This window comes from Pelophylax lessonae (genome assembly GCF_965119305.1).
Source record: "Pelophylax lessonae genome assembly, chromosome: 4".
Classification (NCBI taxonomy): Eukaryota; Metazoa; Chordata; class Amphibia; order Anura; family Ranidae; genus Pelophylax; species Pelophylax lessonae.
Window position 1 is genome coordinate 625797069 of NC_138771.1, and position 18685 is coordinate 625815753.

Below are 18685 nucleotides of genomic sequence, written 5' to 3' on the forward strand. Positions count from 1 at the left end.
ACACCCATAAGTGGAAATGTCCAAATTGGGGCCAATTAGCCATTTTCCCTCCACAGTGTCATGTGACTCGTTAGCGATACAAGGTCTCAGCTGTGAATGGGGAGCAGGTGTGTTAAATTTGGTGTTATCGCTCTCACTCTCTCATACTGGCCACTGGAAGTAAACCATGGCACCTCATGGCAAAGAACTCTCTGAGAATCTGAAAAAAGAATTGTTGCTTTACATAAAGATGGCCTAGGCTATAAGAAGATTGCCAAGACCCTGAAACTGAGCTGCAGCACGGTGGCCAAGACCATACAGCGGTTTCACAGGACAGGTTCCACTCAGAACAGGCCTCGCTATGGTCGAAAGAAATTGAGTGCATGTGCTCAGCATCATATCCAGAGGTTGTCTTTGGGAAATAGACATATGAGTGCTGCCAGCATTGCTGCAGAGGTTGAAGGAGTGGGGGGTCAGCCTGTCAGTGCTCAGACCATACGCCGCACACTGCATAAAATTGGTCTGCATGGCTGTCGTCCCAGAAGGAAGCCTCTTCTAAAGATGATGCACAAGAAATCCTGCAAAAAATTTGCTGAAGACAAGCAGACTAAGGACATGGATTACTGGAACCATGTCCTGTGGTCTGATGAGACCAAGATAAACTTATTTGGTTCAGATGGTGTCAAGCGTGTGTGGTGGCAACCAGGTGAGGAATACAAAGACAAGTGTGTCCTGCCTACAGTCATGCATGGTGGTGGGAGTGTCATGGTCAGGGGCTGAATGAGTGCTGCCGGCACTGGGGAGCTACAGTTCATTGGGGGAACCATAAATGCCAACATGTACTGTGACATACTGAAGCAAAGCATGAACCCCTCCCTTCGGAGACTGGGCTGCAGGGCAGTATTCCAACTTAATAACCACCCCAAACATGCCTCCAAGATGACCACTGCCTTGCTAAAGAAGCTGAGTGTAAAGGTGATGGACTGGCCAAGCATGTCTCCAGACCTAAACACTATTGAGCATCTGTGGGGCATCCTCAAACGGAAGGTGGAGGAGCGCAAGGTCTCTAACATCCACCAGCTCTGTGATGTCATCATGGAGGAGTGGAAGAGGACTCCAGTGGCAACCTGTGAAGCTCTGGTGAACTCCATGCCCAAGAGGGTTAAGGTAGTGCTGGAAAATAATGGTGGCCACACAAAATATTGACACTTTGGGCCAAAATTTGGACAGTCACTTAGGGGTGTACTCACTTTTGTTGCCAGCGGTTTAGACATTATTGGCTGTGTGTTGAGTTATTTTGAGGGGACAGCAAATTTACACTGTTATACAAGCTGTACACTCACTACTTTACATTGTAGCAAAGAATAACAAAAAATATAATAAAATATTTACAAAAATGTGAGGGGTGTTGTAAGATACGGATGTACGTACATCGGTCAGGAAGTAGTTAAACAGAACTTAGAGAAGGGGAGAAAATCCTCAACCCTGGGTGAGTGGCAAACTTATCCCAGTGCAGCGACCCAGCAGCCAGGCAACAAGTGTTTTCAGAAGGGGATGGCTTCTATCATACTTTTCTTCCTTTAACCTCTTGCCGACCGCCGCACGACTATTTACGTCGGCGGTCAGCCCCTCACAGGCAAAGCGACGTAGGGCTACGTTGCTAGCCTGTGAGGGTCTAGGGAGCGAGCGCGGGCCGCCGGAGGCGCTCTCACGCGCGGTCACGAACCCCCCCCCCCCCCCCCCGCGCGTGTGCCCAGCGGACCCGATGTCCGCCGGTCACTCGCGATCGTCCGTTAGAGCGGGAGAAAGGCAGGCGGCTGATGTAAACAAGCCGCCTGTCATTCTCCCCTGTGTATGAATAGTGATCATACGGTTCTACTAGGTAAGACCATTGATCACTGTTCCTACACCTCAAGCCACAGCCAATCACAGTTAGAAACACGCCCCTAGGGACACACATAACCCCTCCCTCTCAAAAAAAGTTAACCCCTTCACTGCCAGTGTAATTTTACAGTAACAGTGCATATTTATAGCACTGATTACTGTAGTAATGTCACTGGTAACCCCAAAAGTGTCAAAAATGTCAGTCAAGGGTCCGATCTGTCCGCCGCAATGTCGCAGTCCTGCAAAAAAAAAAAAAAAAAAAAAAAAATCGCAGATCGCCGCCATTACGCGTTTAAAAAAAAAAAACACCAAAAATGACAAAAATCTTTCCCTTTGTTAGTAAATGCGATAACTTTTGCGCAAACCAATCAAAATACGCTTTTTGCGATTTTTTTTACCAAATATATGGTAAAAAAAAAAACAATTGGCCCAAAATGTTAAAACGTTTTGATTTTTACTTTTTTTGGGGGGGAATTTCATATAAAAAAAAAATGTGAAAAATATTGTTATTATTGCAAAATTTACGCTGTTTTTTTGTTTATAGTGCAAAAAGTAAAAAAATCGCACAGGTGATCAAATACCACCAAAAGAAAGCTCTGTTTGTGGGAAAAAAAGGACGTCAAATTAGTTTGGGTACAGCGTCGCACGACCGCGCAATTGTCCATTAAATTCACGCAGTGCCGAATCGCAAAATAGGCCCTGGTCAGGAAGGGGGTAAAATCTTCCGGGGCTTAAGTGGTTAACATGAAATTACAAGGCACAGCTATTCTCCCGAGGCTGCAATGAGCTGAACCCTGCAAGGCTAGCAAGTACAGTCAGGGTTGGCAAGTATATATATATATATATATATATATATATATATATTCCTTTGAATAGAAAGAAAGGGTAATAAAATAGAGGAAAGGAATGACAGTATAATATAGGTGACGAGTAACCTTTGCCCAAACTGATCTCTGGCCCATGGCAAAGCTTCAGCTCCTCTGCAGACATGACCGGGACATCATAAATTCAAATTTTCTGTTAATTTTCAACAAAACTAAGTTCTTTAGAACATGCCAGAAAAAAAAAAAAAAAACTTGTGAATATTTCCACTGAATCATCATTAGCAGAAGTGGATCCTGAAAGAATCTTACAATGCAATTACTAGCATAGTGCCACCCAGTGGTCAAGATATCTCGGTGCAGCCAAGAAACAGGACCTTGTATTTCAGCATGTTATCATTATGTATTCAGAGGAAACATCTCCCAGAAAAAGAAGAGAAGATAACATTGTATCTATGTACTGAGCACAGTGGCCCGGTGGTTAGCAATTCTGCCTTCCTCGCAGCACCGGACATTTGTAGGCTGACCTTTCCCTCTAAAATGCTGGCTACCTGTGGTCATACTTAAGCTGGATACACACTATACAATTTTTGTTGTTGGATTTCCTTTAGATTTACCTTTTCTATGTAGTGCAAGGGCCTGCCTGATTGCATACAAATATAAAGTGTTTAGGTTTGACCTTATATTATATGATTTTGGTAATGGGCCATACACACTATACAATTGTCTTTAGGTTTTTTCCTTTAGATTTACCAAAATCATATAATATGAGGTCAAATCTAAACACTTTATATTTGTATGCAATCAGGAAGGCCCTTGCACTACATAGAAAAGGTAAATCTAAAGGAAATCCAACAACAAAAGTTGTATAGTGTGTATCCAGCTTAAATCTAAAGGAAAAAAATCTATAGACAATTGTATAGTGTGTATCCAGTTTTACTCTCCGGCTTTACTACTTTGGGTTGCCAACAGAACAATTATGCAAATGAGAGCGTCTGTTTTTTTCTGCCCTTTGTCAGCAGCAAGCTAGAGAGGCAGATCACTATTCTGACACTGAGCGCAGCAGTCTGGGTCTTCAGTAGGGATAAGCTCAAGAATGTTGGGATCCTAATCCAAACCCTTGTGAGTGAGTTCACCAGGATGCGGTCACTATACTGGACCAATCATCTGTTGCGGGGGGAATTTCCTGCCTAACACTGATACTGACCACCAATGTAAGGAGCATTCTTCTCAATGACCACCAATGTAAGAAGCATTCTTCCCACTGACCACCAATGTAAGAAGCATTCTTCCCACTGACCACCAATGTAAGGAACATTCTTCTCAATGACCACCAATGTAAGGAGCATTCTTCTCAATGACCACCAATGTAAGGAGCATTCTTCTCAATGACCACCAATGTAATGAACATTCTTCTCAATGACCACCAATGTAATGAACATTCTTCTCAATGACCACCAAAGTAAGGAGCATTCCTCCCACTGATCACCAATGTAAGGGGCATTCTTCTCACTGACCACTAATGTAAGGAGCTTTCTTCCCATTGACTACCAATATAATGAACATTCTTCCCACTGATCACTAATGTAAGGAGCTTTCTTCTCACTGACCACCAATGTAAGGAGCATTCTTCTCACTGACTACCAATGTAAGGGACATTCTTCCCACTGATCACCAATGTAAGGAACATTCTTCTCACTGACCACCAATGTAAGAAGCATTCCTCCCACTGATCACCAATGTAAGGAACATTCTTCCCACTGATCACCAATGTAAGAAGCATTCCTCCCACTGATCACCAATGTAAGGGGCATTCTTCTCACTGATCACTAATGTAAGGAGCTTTCTTCCCATTGACTACCAATATAATGAACATTCTTCCCACTGATCACTAATGTAAGGAGCTTTCTTCTCACTGACCACCAATGTAAGGAGCATTCTTCCCATTGACCACCAATGTAAGTGACATTCTTCCCACTGATCACCAATGTAAGGACCATTCTTCTCACTGACCACCAATGTAAGGAGCATTCTTCCCATTGACCACCAATGTAAGTGACATTCTTCCCACTGATCACCAATGTAAGGAACATTCTTCTCACTGACCACCAATGTAAGGAACATTCTTCCCACTGACCACCAATGTAAGGAACATTCTTCCCACTTACCACCAATGTAAGGAGCATTCTTCTCACTGACCACCAATGTAAGGAGCTTTCTTCTCACTGACCACCAATGTAAGGGGCATTCTTCCCACTGACCACCAATGTAAGGGACATTCTTCCCACTGATCACCAATGTAAGGAGCATTCTACCCACTGACCACCAATGTAAGGGGCATTCTTCCCATTGACCACCAATGTAAGGGGCATTCTTCCCACTGACCACCAATGTAAGGGACATTCTTCCCACTGATCACCAATGTAAGGAGCATTCTACCCACTGACCACCAATGTAAGGGGCATTCTTCCCACTGACCACCAATGTAAGGGACATTCTTCCCACTGATCACCAATGTAAGGGACATTCTTCCCACTGATCACCAATGTAAGGAACATTCTTCACACTGACCATCAATGTAAGGAGCATTCTTCCCACTGATCACCAATGTAAGGAGCATTCTTCCCACTGACCACCAATGTAAGGGGCATTCTTCCCACTGATCACCAATGTAAGGAGAATTCTTCCCACTGATCACCAATGTAAAGGACATTCTTTCCACTGACCACCAATGTAAGGAAACACTCTTCCTACCGACCACCAATGTAAGGAGCATTTCTTCTACGGACCTCCAATTTGGGGGGGGGGGGTCGGGGGTCTACAACTACAACTGCCATGGTGACATCAGTGTAAGAGGACCATTCTTCCAATAACTACCAATGTAAGGTGGTCCTTTTCCAAAAATGACCATCAATCACAGGGTGCAAATCTCCTTTGACCACCAATGTACAGGGGCATTTCCACTGACCACCAGCCGAACAATACAAAGACAAACATGACCCCACTAAAGGGCATTAATTTAAAATTTTTAATACGACAAACTTTTTTAGTATCGTGACAACGGGTTCTTTAGAGTCATGGAGGAATTCAGAGGTCTTGTTCTTGTGGGACTCCAGGAAACCAGACTAAGAAGGAACAGTACATAGGAACAATATATATATATATATATATATATAAATACACAAACAGGCCTGAAGAGCTGGGGGAGCCGAGTTTCATCAAGGCACCACAGTTTACTCTTTAGGTTTCAAAAGCTCAAGAGGCAGCAAAAAAGGATTTAAGGGGCAAAAGCCCAATTCTTTCCAGTCCGCCACCTGTGAGCCTTGTGCAGCATTTTCCTGCTCTGAATCCTCTGATTTGGTTGGCTTGTTCATATCTGTGTAGATTTCACGCAAAATGTCGCTTAAAGCCTGAGCATCCAGAGTCTGTAGCTGGCCTGGGATGCAATGCAGGAGATGAAGGACGACTGCCGATTCTGAAAAGACAAAAGGCACATTAATATCACATATTTGACTTTTGGAGAAATTTTGGTATAGGCTACATAACCAAATAGTAATCTAGAAGTATTACTTAACCACTTCTGGACCGGAAGGATTTGCCCCCTTAATGACCAGGCCATATTTTGCGATTCGGCACTGTGTTACTTTAACGGACAATTGCGCGGTCCTGCGACGCTGTACCCAAATAAAATTGAAGTAATTTTCTTCCCACGTCGGTCAGAGGATCCCGAGACCTGGCTATGAACCTCTGAACCGTCTAAGTGAGGCAAGAAGCAAACTGATTGACCTTGGGTGCCCCCCCCCCCAGACCCACAGGAGATAAAAGCCTCCGGGTGAGGGAACCACTCCCAGGCCGCCAAGACACACTTGGTGCCACCTTGGTGATCACAATAAGCCACCGCCGTGGCACAGGCCGATTGAATCCGGACAGGACAATTTTGCAGACGAGTTGCCCAGTGGCTCATGCCAAACCGTATTACCTTGAGCCTCTGCAATTTCGCAGAAAAGACAGACAGACTGCCAACAGCAACCGGATAGTGCCCTATAACTTTTGCAGCTTGTCCGGGGGAGGGAAGACCCTCACCAAAGCGGAATCCTCTATAAAGCGTACTTGAGAGGAACCCGGCTCCGGAAAGAATCAAAGACACCCCACCCCCCCACCCCAGAAACGGATGAGGCACCCCATCACGCAGTCGAAGATTCATCTGCAGATCCGGCCTGGTCTGTCTCCGATTTACCTGAGCAGATCTTCTCGGAACCCTCAGAAGACTTGAACTGCAGTACCGTCACTTGCGAACCGGAGGTACGAACTGGCCGCCTACAAGCAGCAAAAGAAGACCCCCGTCTTACACATGGTGCCTTGCCCCTAGAGGATTGAGGAAGAAGAGTACTCTTACCCCCCAGTGAGGCCTTTGATCAACTCACCCAGCCTCTCTCCTGTGAAAGGAAGATCAGTCAAGGCCTTTTTGGAAGCCTGGTCAGTAGACCAGTCCTTTAGCCACACCATGAGCTTAATAGCAATCCCCATCGCTGACGCCCTGGCCACTAATGGGGCTACATCCAGGGACGTATCACACATGAACACCAGCGCTTGAGCCAACTGGTCCATCAGTTCCTTCGGCCAGACAGACCATGAGTACCTTAATCCCTGTCAGGAGTCTTGCGCCCCGGGGGATCGAGGTTTGGGTCCTACCTCTTCGGAGGGAAGACCACTAGTTTCGCACACCCTGTGCACTTTTTGTGTTCTCACTTTGTGTGTGTGCACTTTTTTATGCACCGGGTGGAGTCTTTTGAGTGTGTTGCACACGCTACGAAAAAAAAAAAAAAAAAAAAACTGGTCCATCAGTTCCAGCACCGCAGGGGGGAGACGTTCAGTTTCCAAGTTACTTCACCCATTCAGTAGCAGTCTGCGCTACCAGAATGTTCTACCAGAACGTTCACAAAGGTAGACTTTAACATGTGACCTGCTACCACGTGTAAATAGCGGGACAAGGATTCCACCCGCATATCCACGGGATCCACAAAAGTTGGAGACTCTTCCACTGGTACCAGAGTTGCTTTATTCAACCTGGCCACCGGAAAATCTACTTTTGGTGGTACAGTCCACCCAGTGGACACTGCCTCTGCATAGGGGTAACGGCGTGCAGAACGCTTAGGCACCACCAACATGTGCTTAATGCGTCGCCATTGTTCATCCACAATAGGGTGAAAAAATTCTGGACAAGGGAACACCTTGCTGGACTTATGGGATTTGCGGGAGCCAAAAGACACCTGCGTACCCGGCGCTGTGGGTTCATTAGCTATTTTTTTTTTTTTTATATTTAAAGCTTCCCGCACGGAAACTATCAGGGCTTCCACCAATGGAAGCAGCGCGGTGGCTGATGAGGACAGGTCCTCTTCAACTTCACAATGCGAAGACACCGACCCCTCAAGGTGGTCTGCGTGTGCGGCGACCATATCTATCTCAGAGTCCGAGGACCCTGCCGATGGAGGTGAGAATGTTTGCAGCTGAAAACACCAGAACAGACAAATTCCAATTTGACATCGGGCTTTGCAAAAAAAAAAAACAATTTCTGGCTGCAACTGTGAACCGGAGGGTCCTGCAGTCGTTTCTAGGGGCTCTGCAGGTGAAATTTTATCCTGGGACTCCATTTTGCAAAAAATTATTTTGTCTATGTCCCTTTAAGCCCGCAAAAAAAATGCGTTCCCACAGCTAATACTGCGGACCCCCAACCCTGATTAGTATATTATATATAGTATAATAGCAGAGAAGGAGGGGGAAAAAACCTACAGGGAGCCCCCAGAAAACGTTACCAGAGCCCAGAGAAAATCGTCCAGTCTGATCAGTGTAGAAAATGAAAGGAACACTGAGCTGCACAGGAAGAGGAAGAAGCTCTGCCGCCATCATGAAAAAAGTCTGCTGCATGTCTGTCCAGCCCACGGACCTCAAGAAAATGTCCGCAATACATTCTCAATGGGGAAATAAGATAAAATGGCTGCTCATACAAACTAATGTGAACACAGAGATCATGAACTACGGCAAAATCCCCCCCGACGCGCCATGCGGTCTCCGGGACACCCAGAATAGAAGGCATCAAAAGGGTCTCTAATCGGGGATCCACTCAGGACACCCACCCCCCCTCAAATAAGCGCAGAAGCGGCCACAATATTACCCCCCCCCCCCCCAGGTAAAAACCTGCTAGGGGAGGGAAAATGCCAAGGGGTATATCCTAAAGGGTGCCAGGGAATCGAGGGAGCCCCAAAGATCCGACCATTCCAGGGAGGGGCCCACGTCCGCCCCGCGACCTCGAGGGGTTTTGGGGGGACATGTTACTCACCATACCACGGTACAAGGTTGGCACCACTCTGAAACAAATCACCTCTCACCCGGGATGGGGGTGCTGTTAGCCAAGGGGAAGCTGCGACTCAGGGCATTCCAGGTCGTTTGCGTCCCGGCGAGATGATCCACTCGCAGGCTCGTCCCCATCCATCGGGGCACTGTCGTGGTGAGGCCTACTAGTTCTAGACTATGACCTGCTCACGCTCGATTGCCAGGCGGGGAGACCTTAGGGATCTAGATTATCTAGTGCGAATACCAGCCGGCGATTGCTTGTAAATCCTCTGGATCTTGGTCCTCAGGAACTAACCAGTTAAAAAAAAAAAAAAAATCACAATTTTCCATGTTACAGCTAAAACCGAAGTCCCAGCAGGGATCTGGGTCCTACCCCTGACACTAGGCAGAACAAAACTGTTTGAGAATAGCAGAGCCTGAGGGGTTATGCCTGCAGGGACAGCCCCTATAGGCGTGGACAAGTTTTTTTCCGCCTAGTGCCTATCTCTAGGAGAAGGAACATAACCCTATAGTCTATGAATAGGAAGAGCTGCGTCTGTCGATGAACGATAAATTGTTGTTTTGGAAAGGGTGGGGGAAGGGTCACAGGTTGGATGTTACAGAATGTTATAAGGAAATCTCTCCAGAGTACACAACCAAACCCCAAAAAAAGCTGGGATGGGTTCCAACTTCTGACAAGGTTCTATCGCATGTCCTTGTGACACCTGTACCACCCCAGTTTCTTGTATGGGTGTCACATGAACTGGAAGTGAGAGAAAATCCCCAAAGTGGAGTCACAGACAGAACTGAAAACCTTACAGAAATCTGAACTACATTCCCCACTAGACTAAGCCCCTATACATACCACATTCAGACAGCTTCGGAAGGGTCTCCCCTGTGGTTGCCTTGGAAAGGTATTTATAAATCTTCTCAAAGTCCAGTTTCTTCCATCGATCGTCAGCCTCACCCATAGCCACTGGCTCCACCCCTGAGGGAGCTGGCCCCTCCCCTGAGGGCTCTTCCTGCTGTGATCTCTTCTTGGCAGGGCTTTTGGAGCGGGAAGCACGCTTTCGGGGCTCTTTACAAGGTATGGAATGCCGTAGAGTCACTGGTTCAGTGGACGCGATAGTCAACATCTAAACAATTTCAAAGGCATAAGAAGGTAAACTATAAATTCAGTAGATGGACTAATAGATTACAAAACGCATAAATACTGCATTTGGTTTACTACAACCTAATCCATTGGTCTCATTATGATTTTAGTTACAGGCCCAGAACAAATATACAGATCGGAGGTTTGGAATGACTTTTCTGATCTGCGTACTTGTTTCAGAGATTCAGAGAATATTGGAAGACAGTGGACTGGCATCACAGCCATCTAGCAACTGGGACTTTCAAAAGAAAGTCAGCAATGGCAGCCCACATAAATTCCTCAGTAAAGTCGATCGTCGTCCATATACCGATCGCTGGGTAACTATCCCTTGAATGGCAAGTCGGGGGAATCGCAAATAGGTGTAGCACCCTCCTAGGTAGGTGCTAGGTAAAGTAGATGTGTGACCCTGTTCTGCTTATCAGGAGGGTCTGATCTGTTAGTTAGCCTGTCACAAGCTTCCAGGTGTGATCTGTTGAGTCTGGGGAGTCTCCCCACTGTATCCAATGAGGGAACTTGTTGGACAGTGGAGGAAACCTAGCCAATAGTACACCAGGGTTTATGACTGTCCCAGTGGGTGGGCATTGCTGCAATGCATCCTGGGATTGGAAATAAATCCTGAGGGGGCATGTGACAGAGTGTCTTTTGGCGGGAGCAAAGTCCCAGGAGGTGGACAGCGGTCTCTCCTCCAGCTGAAGTGAGGAAGGTGGTCCAGGTAGTCGGCCTAGGGACCAGGGGTTGAGCTGTGCTGCAGAGGATCCAGTGTGTGCTGACCAGTGGAGCTGCTGGGCAGAAGACTTCTGGAAAAACTGTGTTGCGAGTACTTAAGGATCTGCTCAGGGGTCTGCCTGAGAGAGGGGACCACTCCAGAGAGGTCAAGGGGATCAAGGAGCCAGCTAACCCAGAGTGTTACTGTAAAGGGGGTGCCAAGCGTTAAGCCCTGAAGATTAGGGATAAAGGGGGTGCCAGGAAGGGCCCTGAAGTTGTTCAGCAGTACAGTCTTTTTCAAGGAAAAGCTTGCCTTAGGAAAGGATTACCTCAGGAAGCTCAAGTGACTCTCACAGCAAGTGCCAAGTGAAATATCGGCTTAGCCGTGACTAGCTCAACTCAGCGTCGATCAGCATTTTTCAGAGCGTCCCTGCCTATTTTGCATAGTTCAGTTCAGTTGGAGTATCCCACTCATCCCTTCTCCTATCCAAGTTTCTAATAAAACCTAAAAACCAAAGAAACTGAACTGGTCCTTGTCTGAGGTAAAAACACCTGGAAACATGTCAGAATGTTCTACCGTTGCTAGTGGTAACCCAGGGGAACCCGTCATCAGCAGCTCCCATGGGAGTAGTGCTACATAAATCTCAGATCAAGAAAGAGCCAGCATTCTGCCACAGAAACCTCAAATATTTATAAGAATTCATAATATAAAAAAAAAAAAATTCACCGACATTTTGGGGCCACAATGGATCCCTTTCTCAAGGGGACACAAATCAATAGCTAAACATGTGGGGAAGGGAATGATGGAGAAGAATCACCAGGGAAGGTTTCACTGCCCCAGAAATCTCATGGGGCGTGAAAGCATGACACCATTGATGAATACCTAGCGGTATATGACCGGTGAGCCAAGCAACTGGGGCAATGTGAAAAATACAACAAAAGAAGTTGCAATAATAGGCTCAAACAAAAAGGTATGAAAAAATAAAAAATGTACTTTATTGAAAACAATAAAAATAAACAAAATTGCAAAATGTAGGAAAAATTAACAAATAGGAAAATATAATGCTCATGGGCTAAACAATGAATACAAGTGTCCTGACTCATATTAAAAACGCTGGTATAGCCTCCAAGGCTCCACCCCCCACCCAGACACAAGCCAACCACGATCAAGAATCCCCCCCTGAATAGAACTGGATAATCACAAAGATTTTGATTGAAGATATGTGCATGGGGCTAATATCATCCGGATCACCAAAGAAGCTGAGTCTCCAAATTATGCAAATATTCTCTCTGCACAAAAGTCCCAAATCTTAAATCTAAAAGTGAAGGATCCCACTGGCTCTGTGCAATTTGGAGACTCAGCTTCTTTGGTGATCCGGATGATATTAGCCCCATGCACATATCTTCAATCAAGATCTTTGTGATTATCCAGTTCTATTCAGGGGGGATTCTTGATCGTGGTTGGCTTGTGTCTGGGTGGGGGGTGGAGCCTTGGAGGCTATACCAGCGTTTTTCATATGAGTCAGGACACTTGTATTCATTGTTTAGCCCATGGGCCCATGAGCATTATATTTTCCTATTTGTTCATTTTTCCTAAATTTTGCAATTTTGTGTATTTTTATTGTTTTCAATAAAGTACATTTTTATTTTTTCATACCTTTGTTTGAGCCTATTATTGCAACTTCTTTTGTTCTTGTATTTTTGACACAAATCAATAGGCATATAGTATATTTGTTTGTGGATTAAGCATAAATAAATAGCAGCCAATCACAGGAGAGGGGAGGAGCTTGCTCAGCACTAAGCAGTCAGCAGCTTTATGAAACTTAAAAATATGCAGTGGAATCCTGATGCCTGAACTGTGGCTTTTTGGCAGTTTTTGCCCTGCAGACAGCAATTTACATTCTCCTATTGTCTTGTAATAGCAGTGATCTCTAGCAGTCTCGTGTAATGTATCTCCAGTCTCCAACAACTCCTATATAGCATTTTAGCAGCCTCTGACCATCTTTCATCACAAGCCTGTAGTCTCTGACCTTCTCTTGTAGTATGGCCTTATTCTCTCTGACCTTCTCTTGTAGCATTGCCTTATTCTCTCTGACCTTCTCTTGTAGTACGGCCTTATTCTCTCTGACCTTCTCTTGTAGTACGGCCTTATTCTCTCTGACCTTCTCTTGTAGCATAGCCTTATTCTCTCTGAGCTTCTCTTGTAGCTTGGCCTTATTCTCTCTGAGCTTCTCTTGTAGCATGGCCTTATTCTCTCTGAGCTTCTCTTGTAGCACGGCCTTATTCTCTCTGACCATCTCTTGTAGCACGGCCTTATTCTCTCTGACCTTCTCTTGTAGCACGGCCTTATTCTCTCTGACCATCCACGGTAGCAAGCCCGTGCTCTGTGACCATCCACGGTGGCAAGCCTGTGCTCTATAACCATCCACGGTAGCAGGGTGGATAAAAATCTATCCAAAAGGTAGTTTTCTATATGAGATGCATTAATAAATTTAATTTATTCAGCATGAACTGGAGCTTAGTTATATTCAGCACTTTTTACATTTTTTGGTAAACTCATTCAATGACTCCAAGCTCTGAAAGCTGAGATAACATGCATTGCATTGATGCAGTCACACAATTTCACAGTCACCATGAGATAAAACAAAGTTCAGGAATATTCCTTTATCCCATTGTTTTGCAAATCTATGTGCACTACAAACTGTATGATTGAATCGGTTCTGAAATTGCTGTTTTACTAACCTGACAGCTTATTATTCTAAATAGGAAACCTTCATTTTGTTTGCAAATATCAAAGATTCTAACCACCAGCAAGAATAAGTCCTTACATATAAAGAGCACCTCCTCTCATTTCAGATCCATCATGGCAGCACCAGTTAGCGGGCATCCACTCACCTGCTGTTGCCACATCCCTTACCTTGTCGTGTCACTGCCGCATCACCAGCCTTCCCATTAAAGTGAACGGGACTGTCGGTGAGTCAACAAGAGGAGGAGCCACTGTGGGACAGAGATGACAGTTGCTCTTGAAAAATAATTTAAATAGACTTGATTTAATTGGTAGCAAGCCCGTGACCATCTACTGCCGCAAGCCCGTGACCATCTACTGCAGCAAGCCCGTGACCATCTACTGCAGCAAGCCCGTGACCATCTACTGCAGCAAGCCCGTGACCTTCTAATGCAGCAAGCCCGTGACCATCTACTGCAGCAAGCCCGTGACCATCTACTGCAGCAAGCCCGTGACCATCTACTGCAGCAAGCCCGTGACCATCTACTGCAGCAAGCCCGTGACCATCTACTGCAGCAAGCCCGTGACCATCTAATGCAGCAAGCCCGTGACCATCTAATGCAGCAAGCCCGTGACCATCTAATGCAGCAAGCCCGTGACCATCTAATGCAGCAAGCCCGTGACCTTCTAATGCAGCAAGCCCGTGACCTTCTAATGCAGCAAGCCCGTGACCTTCTAATGCAGCAAGCCCGTGACCTTCTAATGCAGCAAGCCCGTGACCATCTACTGCAGCAAGCCCGTGACCATCTACTGCAGCAAGCCCGTGACCATCTACTGCAGCAAGCCCGTGACCATCTAATGCAGCAAGCCCGTGACCATCTAATGCAGCAAGCCCGTGACCATCTAATGCAGCAAGCCCGTGACCATCTAATGCAGCAAGCCCGTGACCATCTAATGCAGCAAGCCCGTGACCATCTAATGCAGCAAGCCCGTGACCTTCTAATGCAGCAAGCCCGTGACCTTCTAATGCAGCAAGCCCGTGACCTTCTAATGCAGCAAGCCCGTGACCTTCTAATGCAGCAAGCCCGTGACCTTCTAATGCAGCAAGCCCGTGACCTTCTAATGCAGCAAGCCCGTGACCTTCTAATGCAGCAAGCCCGTGACCTTCTAATGCAGCAAGCCCGTGACCTTCTAATGCAGCAAGCCCGTGACCATCTACTGCAGCAAGCCCTTGACCATCTACTGCAGCAAGCCCGTGACCATCTACTGCAGCAAGCCCGTGACAATCTACTGCAGCAAGCCCGTGACCTTCTACTGTCGCAAGCCCGTGACCTTCTAATGCAGCAAGCCCGTGACCTTCTAATGCAGCAAGCCCGTGACCATCTACTGCAGCAAGCCCTTGACCATCTACTGCAGCAAGCCCGTGACCATCTACTGCAGCAAGCCCGTGACCATCTACTGCAGCAAGCCCGTGACCTTCTACTGCAGCAAGCCCGTGACCTTCTAATGCAGCAAGCCCGTGACCTTCTAATGCAGCAAGCCAGTGACCTTCTAATGCAGCAAGCCAGTGACCATCTACTGCAGCAAGCCCTTGACCATCTACTGCAGCAAGCCCGTGACCATCTACTGCAGCAAGCCCGTGACCATCTACTGCAGCAAGCCCGTGACCTTCTACTGTCGCAAGCCCGTGACCTTCTAATGCAGCAAGCCCGTGACCTTCTAATGCAGCAAGCCCGTGACCATCTACTGCAGCAAGCCCGTGACCTTCTACTGCCGCAAGCCCGTGACCTTCTAATGCAGCAAGCCCGTGACCTTCTAATGCAGCAAGCCCGTGACCTTCTAATGCAGCAAGCCCGTGACCATCTAATGCAGCAAGCCCGTGACCATCTACTGCAGCAAGCCCGTGACCTTCTACTGCCGCAAGCCCGTGACCTTCTAATGCACCAAGCCCGTGACCATCTACTGCAGCAAGCCTGTGGCCTGTGACCATTGACTGTAGCAAGCTGGTAGTCTCTATCTCTTGTAGCAAACCTGTAGCCTTTGACTGTCTCATAAAACAAGCCTCATGTAATATGTCTCCAATTTGTGTTTCCTGAAGCAGGTCTTCAGTCCCCAAAAACTCCAATAGCATGTTAGTCTTCTCTTACCATCTCGTGTAGCATGTCTGTAGTCTCTGACCATCTTGTGTAGCATGTCTGTAGTCTCTGACCATCTTGTGTAGCATGTCTGTAGTCTGACCATCTGATGTTGCATGTCTGCAGTCTGACAACGTTCTGTAGCATAACATTTACTCAATATTGCGTGAGGGCCACACAGCAATGTCAAGGGTCACGCTTGAGGACCACCATTGCACTAGAATTTTATGACACTAATGGTAGATTGGGGCAGGGAGAGGGAGTGGAATGTCATTGGGAGTTTATAGTTCCTCCAGTACAACACATTTTATTACAGATTTAATTACCTGTGAGAAGGCCGCAGTCAAGGTTTCTTCTGTTGGCTTGGACATCCGGCACAATAAATCCGTCCATAACTTGAAAAACATTAAGGAGAAATTAAAATATGTATGAATATTAGGTATCAAGGTGATAATCAAATTTCTGGGGGGGCAGTATACGAGGCCTCCTCCTTTTACCTCAATGGGCACCGGGTCTTCGGCCTCTTCAGCCTTCCTGTCCTTCACCCATTTCTCATAGACGGTCTGGACGGCCTCCCGGGCAGCGCGGCCACGCAACCAATCGATATAGGAGGACACCTGAGGAAGGATAGATGGGCTGAGTGAAGATCCAGAATGGCTAAATTTGGAGTGAGCCATATCTGGTGTGTAGGGGCTGCAGACCTCATCTAAGATGAAGGGTGGCCCCGATGTGTAGCATACTTACCAAATCCCCGATGTGGCCCCGATGTGTAGCATACTTACCAAATCCCCGATGTGGCCCCGATGTGTAGCATACTTACCAAATCCCCGATGTGGCCCCGATGTGTAGCATAATTACCAAATCCAGTGCTGCTTCCCATAGAAGACCCCTCCTGCTCACCATGTGTCAGCTTCTCTTCAGTCTAAGTACTTTCTGTGTCGGAATGTCCGAGTCCCATGAGCGCCAGGCCCTACCTCCTAAAGCTAGCTATTGGACAGCGAGGTTTCCTATCCCAATGGGCCAATATTGACGCACAGAAGGTGGAAGACCAGGAACTCAACACAGAAAGATCACTTCATGGTTGCACAAGGAAGTGGCGTGCACCGTGGGGGAAGAAATGGGTGTGGCTACAATGTTATAGGATGTGGTTTAGAAAAAAACAGGGGGAGGGGTTATAAAAAGATGCACGGTGTACGTATGATGCCAAGAATTATTTTCAGAAGTGGTACTGTGCAGAGTCCATACATACAGAATAAGAACAGATACTGAGAATTACACCCAGCATACAGGACAAGAGAAGTGGTACTGTGCAGAGTCCATACATACAGAATAAGAACAGATACTGAGAATTACACCCAGCATACTGGAGAAGAGAAGTGGTACTGTGCAGAGTCCATACATGCAGAATAAGAACAGATACTGAGAATTACACCCAGCATAAAGGACAAGAGAAGTGGTACTGTGCAGAGTCCATATGTACAGAATAAGAACAGATACTGAGAATTACTCCCAGCATAAAGGACAAGAGAAGTGGTACTGTGCAGAGTCCATACATACAGAATAAGAACAGATACTGAGAATTACACCCAGCATACTGGAGAAGAGAAGTGGTACTGTGCAGAGTCCATACATGCAGAATAAGAACAGATACTGAGAATTACACCCAGCATACAGGAGAAGAGAAGTGGTACTGTGCAGAGTCCATACATACAGAATAAGAACAGATACTGAGAATTACACCCAGCATAAAGGACAAGAGAAGTAGTACTGTGCAGAGTCCATATGTACAGAATAAGAACAGATACTGAGAATTACTCCCAGCATAAAGGACAAGAGAAGTGGTACTGTGCAGAGTCCATACATACAGAATAAGAACAGATACTGAGAATTACACCCAGCATACTGGAGAAGAGAAGTGGTACTGTGCAGAGTCCATACATGCAGAATAAGAACAGATACTGAGAATTACACCCAGCATACAGGAGAAGAGAAGTGGTACTGTGCAGAGTCCATACATACAGAATAAGAACAGATACTGAGAATTACACCCGGCATACAGGACAAGAGAAGTGGTACTGTGCAGAGTCCATACATACAGAATAAGAACAGATACCGAGAATTGCACCCCGCATACAGGACAGGAGAAGTGGTACTGTGCAGAGTCCATACATACAGAATAAGAACAGATACCGAGAATTACACCCAGCATACTGGAGAAGAGAAGTGGTACTGTGCAGAGTCCATACATACAGAATAAGAACAGATACTGAGAATTACACCCGGCATACAGGACAAGAGAAGTGGTACTGTGCAGAGTCCATACATACAGAATAAGAACAGATACCGAGAATTGCACCCCGCATACAGGACAGGAGAAGTGGTACTGTGCAGAGTCCATACATACAGAATAAGAACAGATACCGAGAATTACACCCAGCATACAGGACAAGAGAAGTGGTACTGTGCAGAGTCCATACATTCAGAAAAAGAACAGATACTGAGAATTACACCCAGCATACTGGAGAAGAGAAGTGGTACTGTGCAGAGTCCATACATACAGAATAAGAACAGATACTGAGAATTACACCCGGCATACAGGACAAGAGAAGTGGTACTGTGCAGAGTCCATACATACAGAATAAGAACAGATACCGAGAATTGCACCCAGCATACTGGAGAAGAGAAGTGGTACTGTGTTGCACCCCTTGGTATCTGGACTTTGCTCAGGGAGGAAGAACACTGAAAGCAAATAATTTGATAATATTTATAAATATTCTGCTCAGTTGCGTTTCTTTGAAATGAAGGGACACCGAGATATACTGATACAGAAGACCAACCAATGACAAAGAGACTGTCATTAGATACTGACCTCCGATTGGCTCCGCCCTTGGACCGGTGGGTTAGGGACTTTTTGGCCCACCTGGGCCTTGAGACCTTTCAGCAGTTCCATCTT

At 46.2% G+C, this 18685-nt stretch overlaps 1 protein-coding gene across 1 annotated transcript; it reads right to left on the minus strand.

The window, feature by feature from the left end:
- Positions 1–5700: 5700 nt before the first annotated feature.
- Positions 5701–18682, minus strand: SNAPC2 (small nuclear RNA activating complex polypeptide 2; the record flags this gene model as incomplete). Its single annotated transcript, XM_082257197.1, has 5 exons — positions 5701–6159; positions 9880–10150; positions 16059–16127; positions 16230–16349; positions 18602–18682. The coding sequence occupies 5 exons, from the start codon at positions 18680–18682 to the stop codon at positions 5918–5920; spliced, it is 783 nt and encodes a 260-aa protein (XP_082113323.1). The 3' UTR covers positions 5701–5917.
- Between the last annotated feature and the right edge of the window lie 3 nt (positions 18683–18685).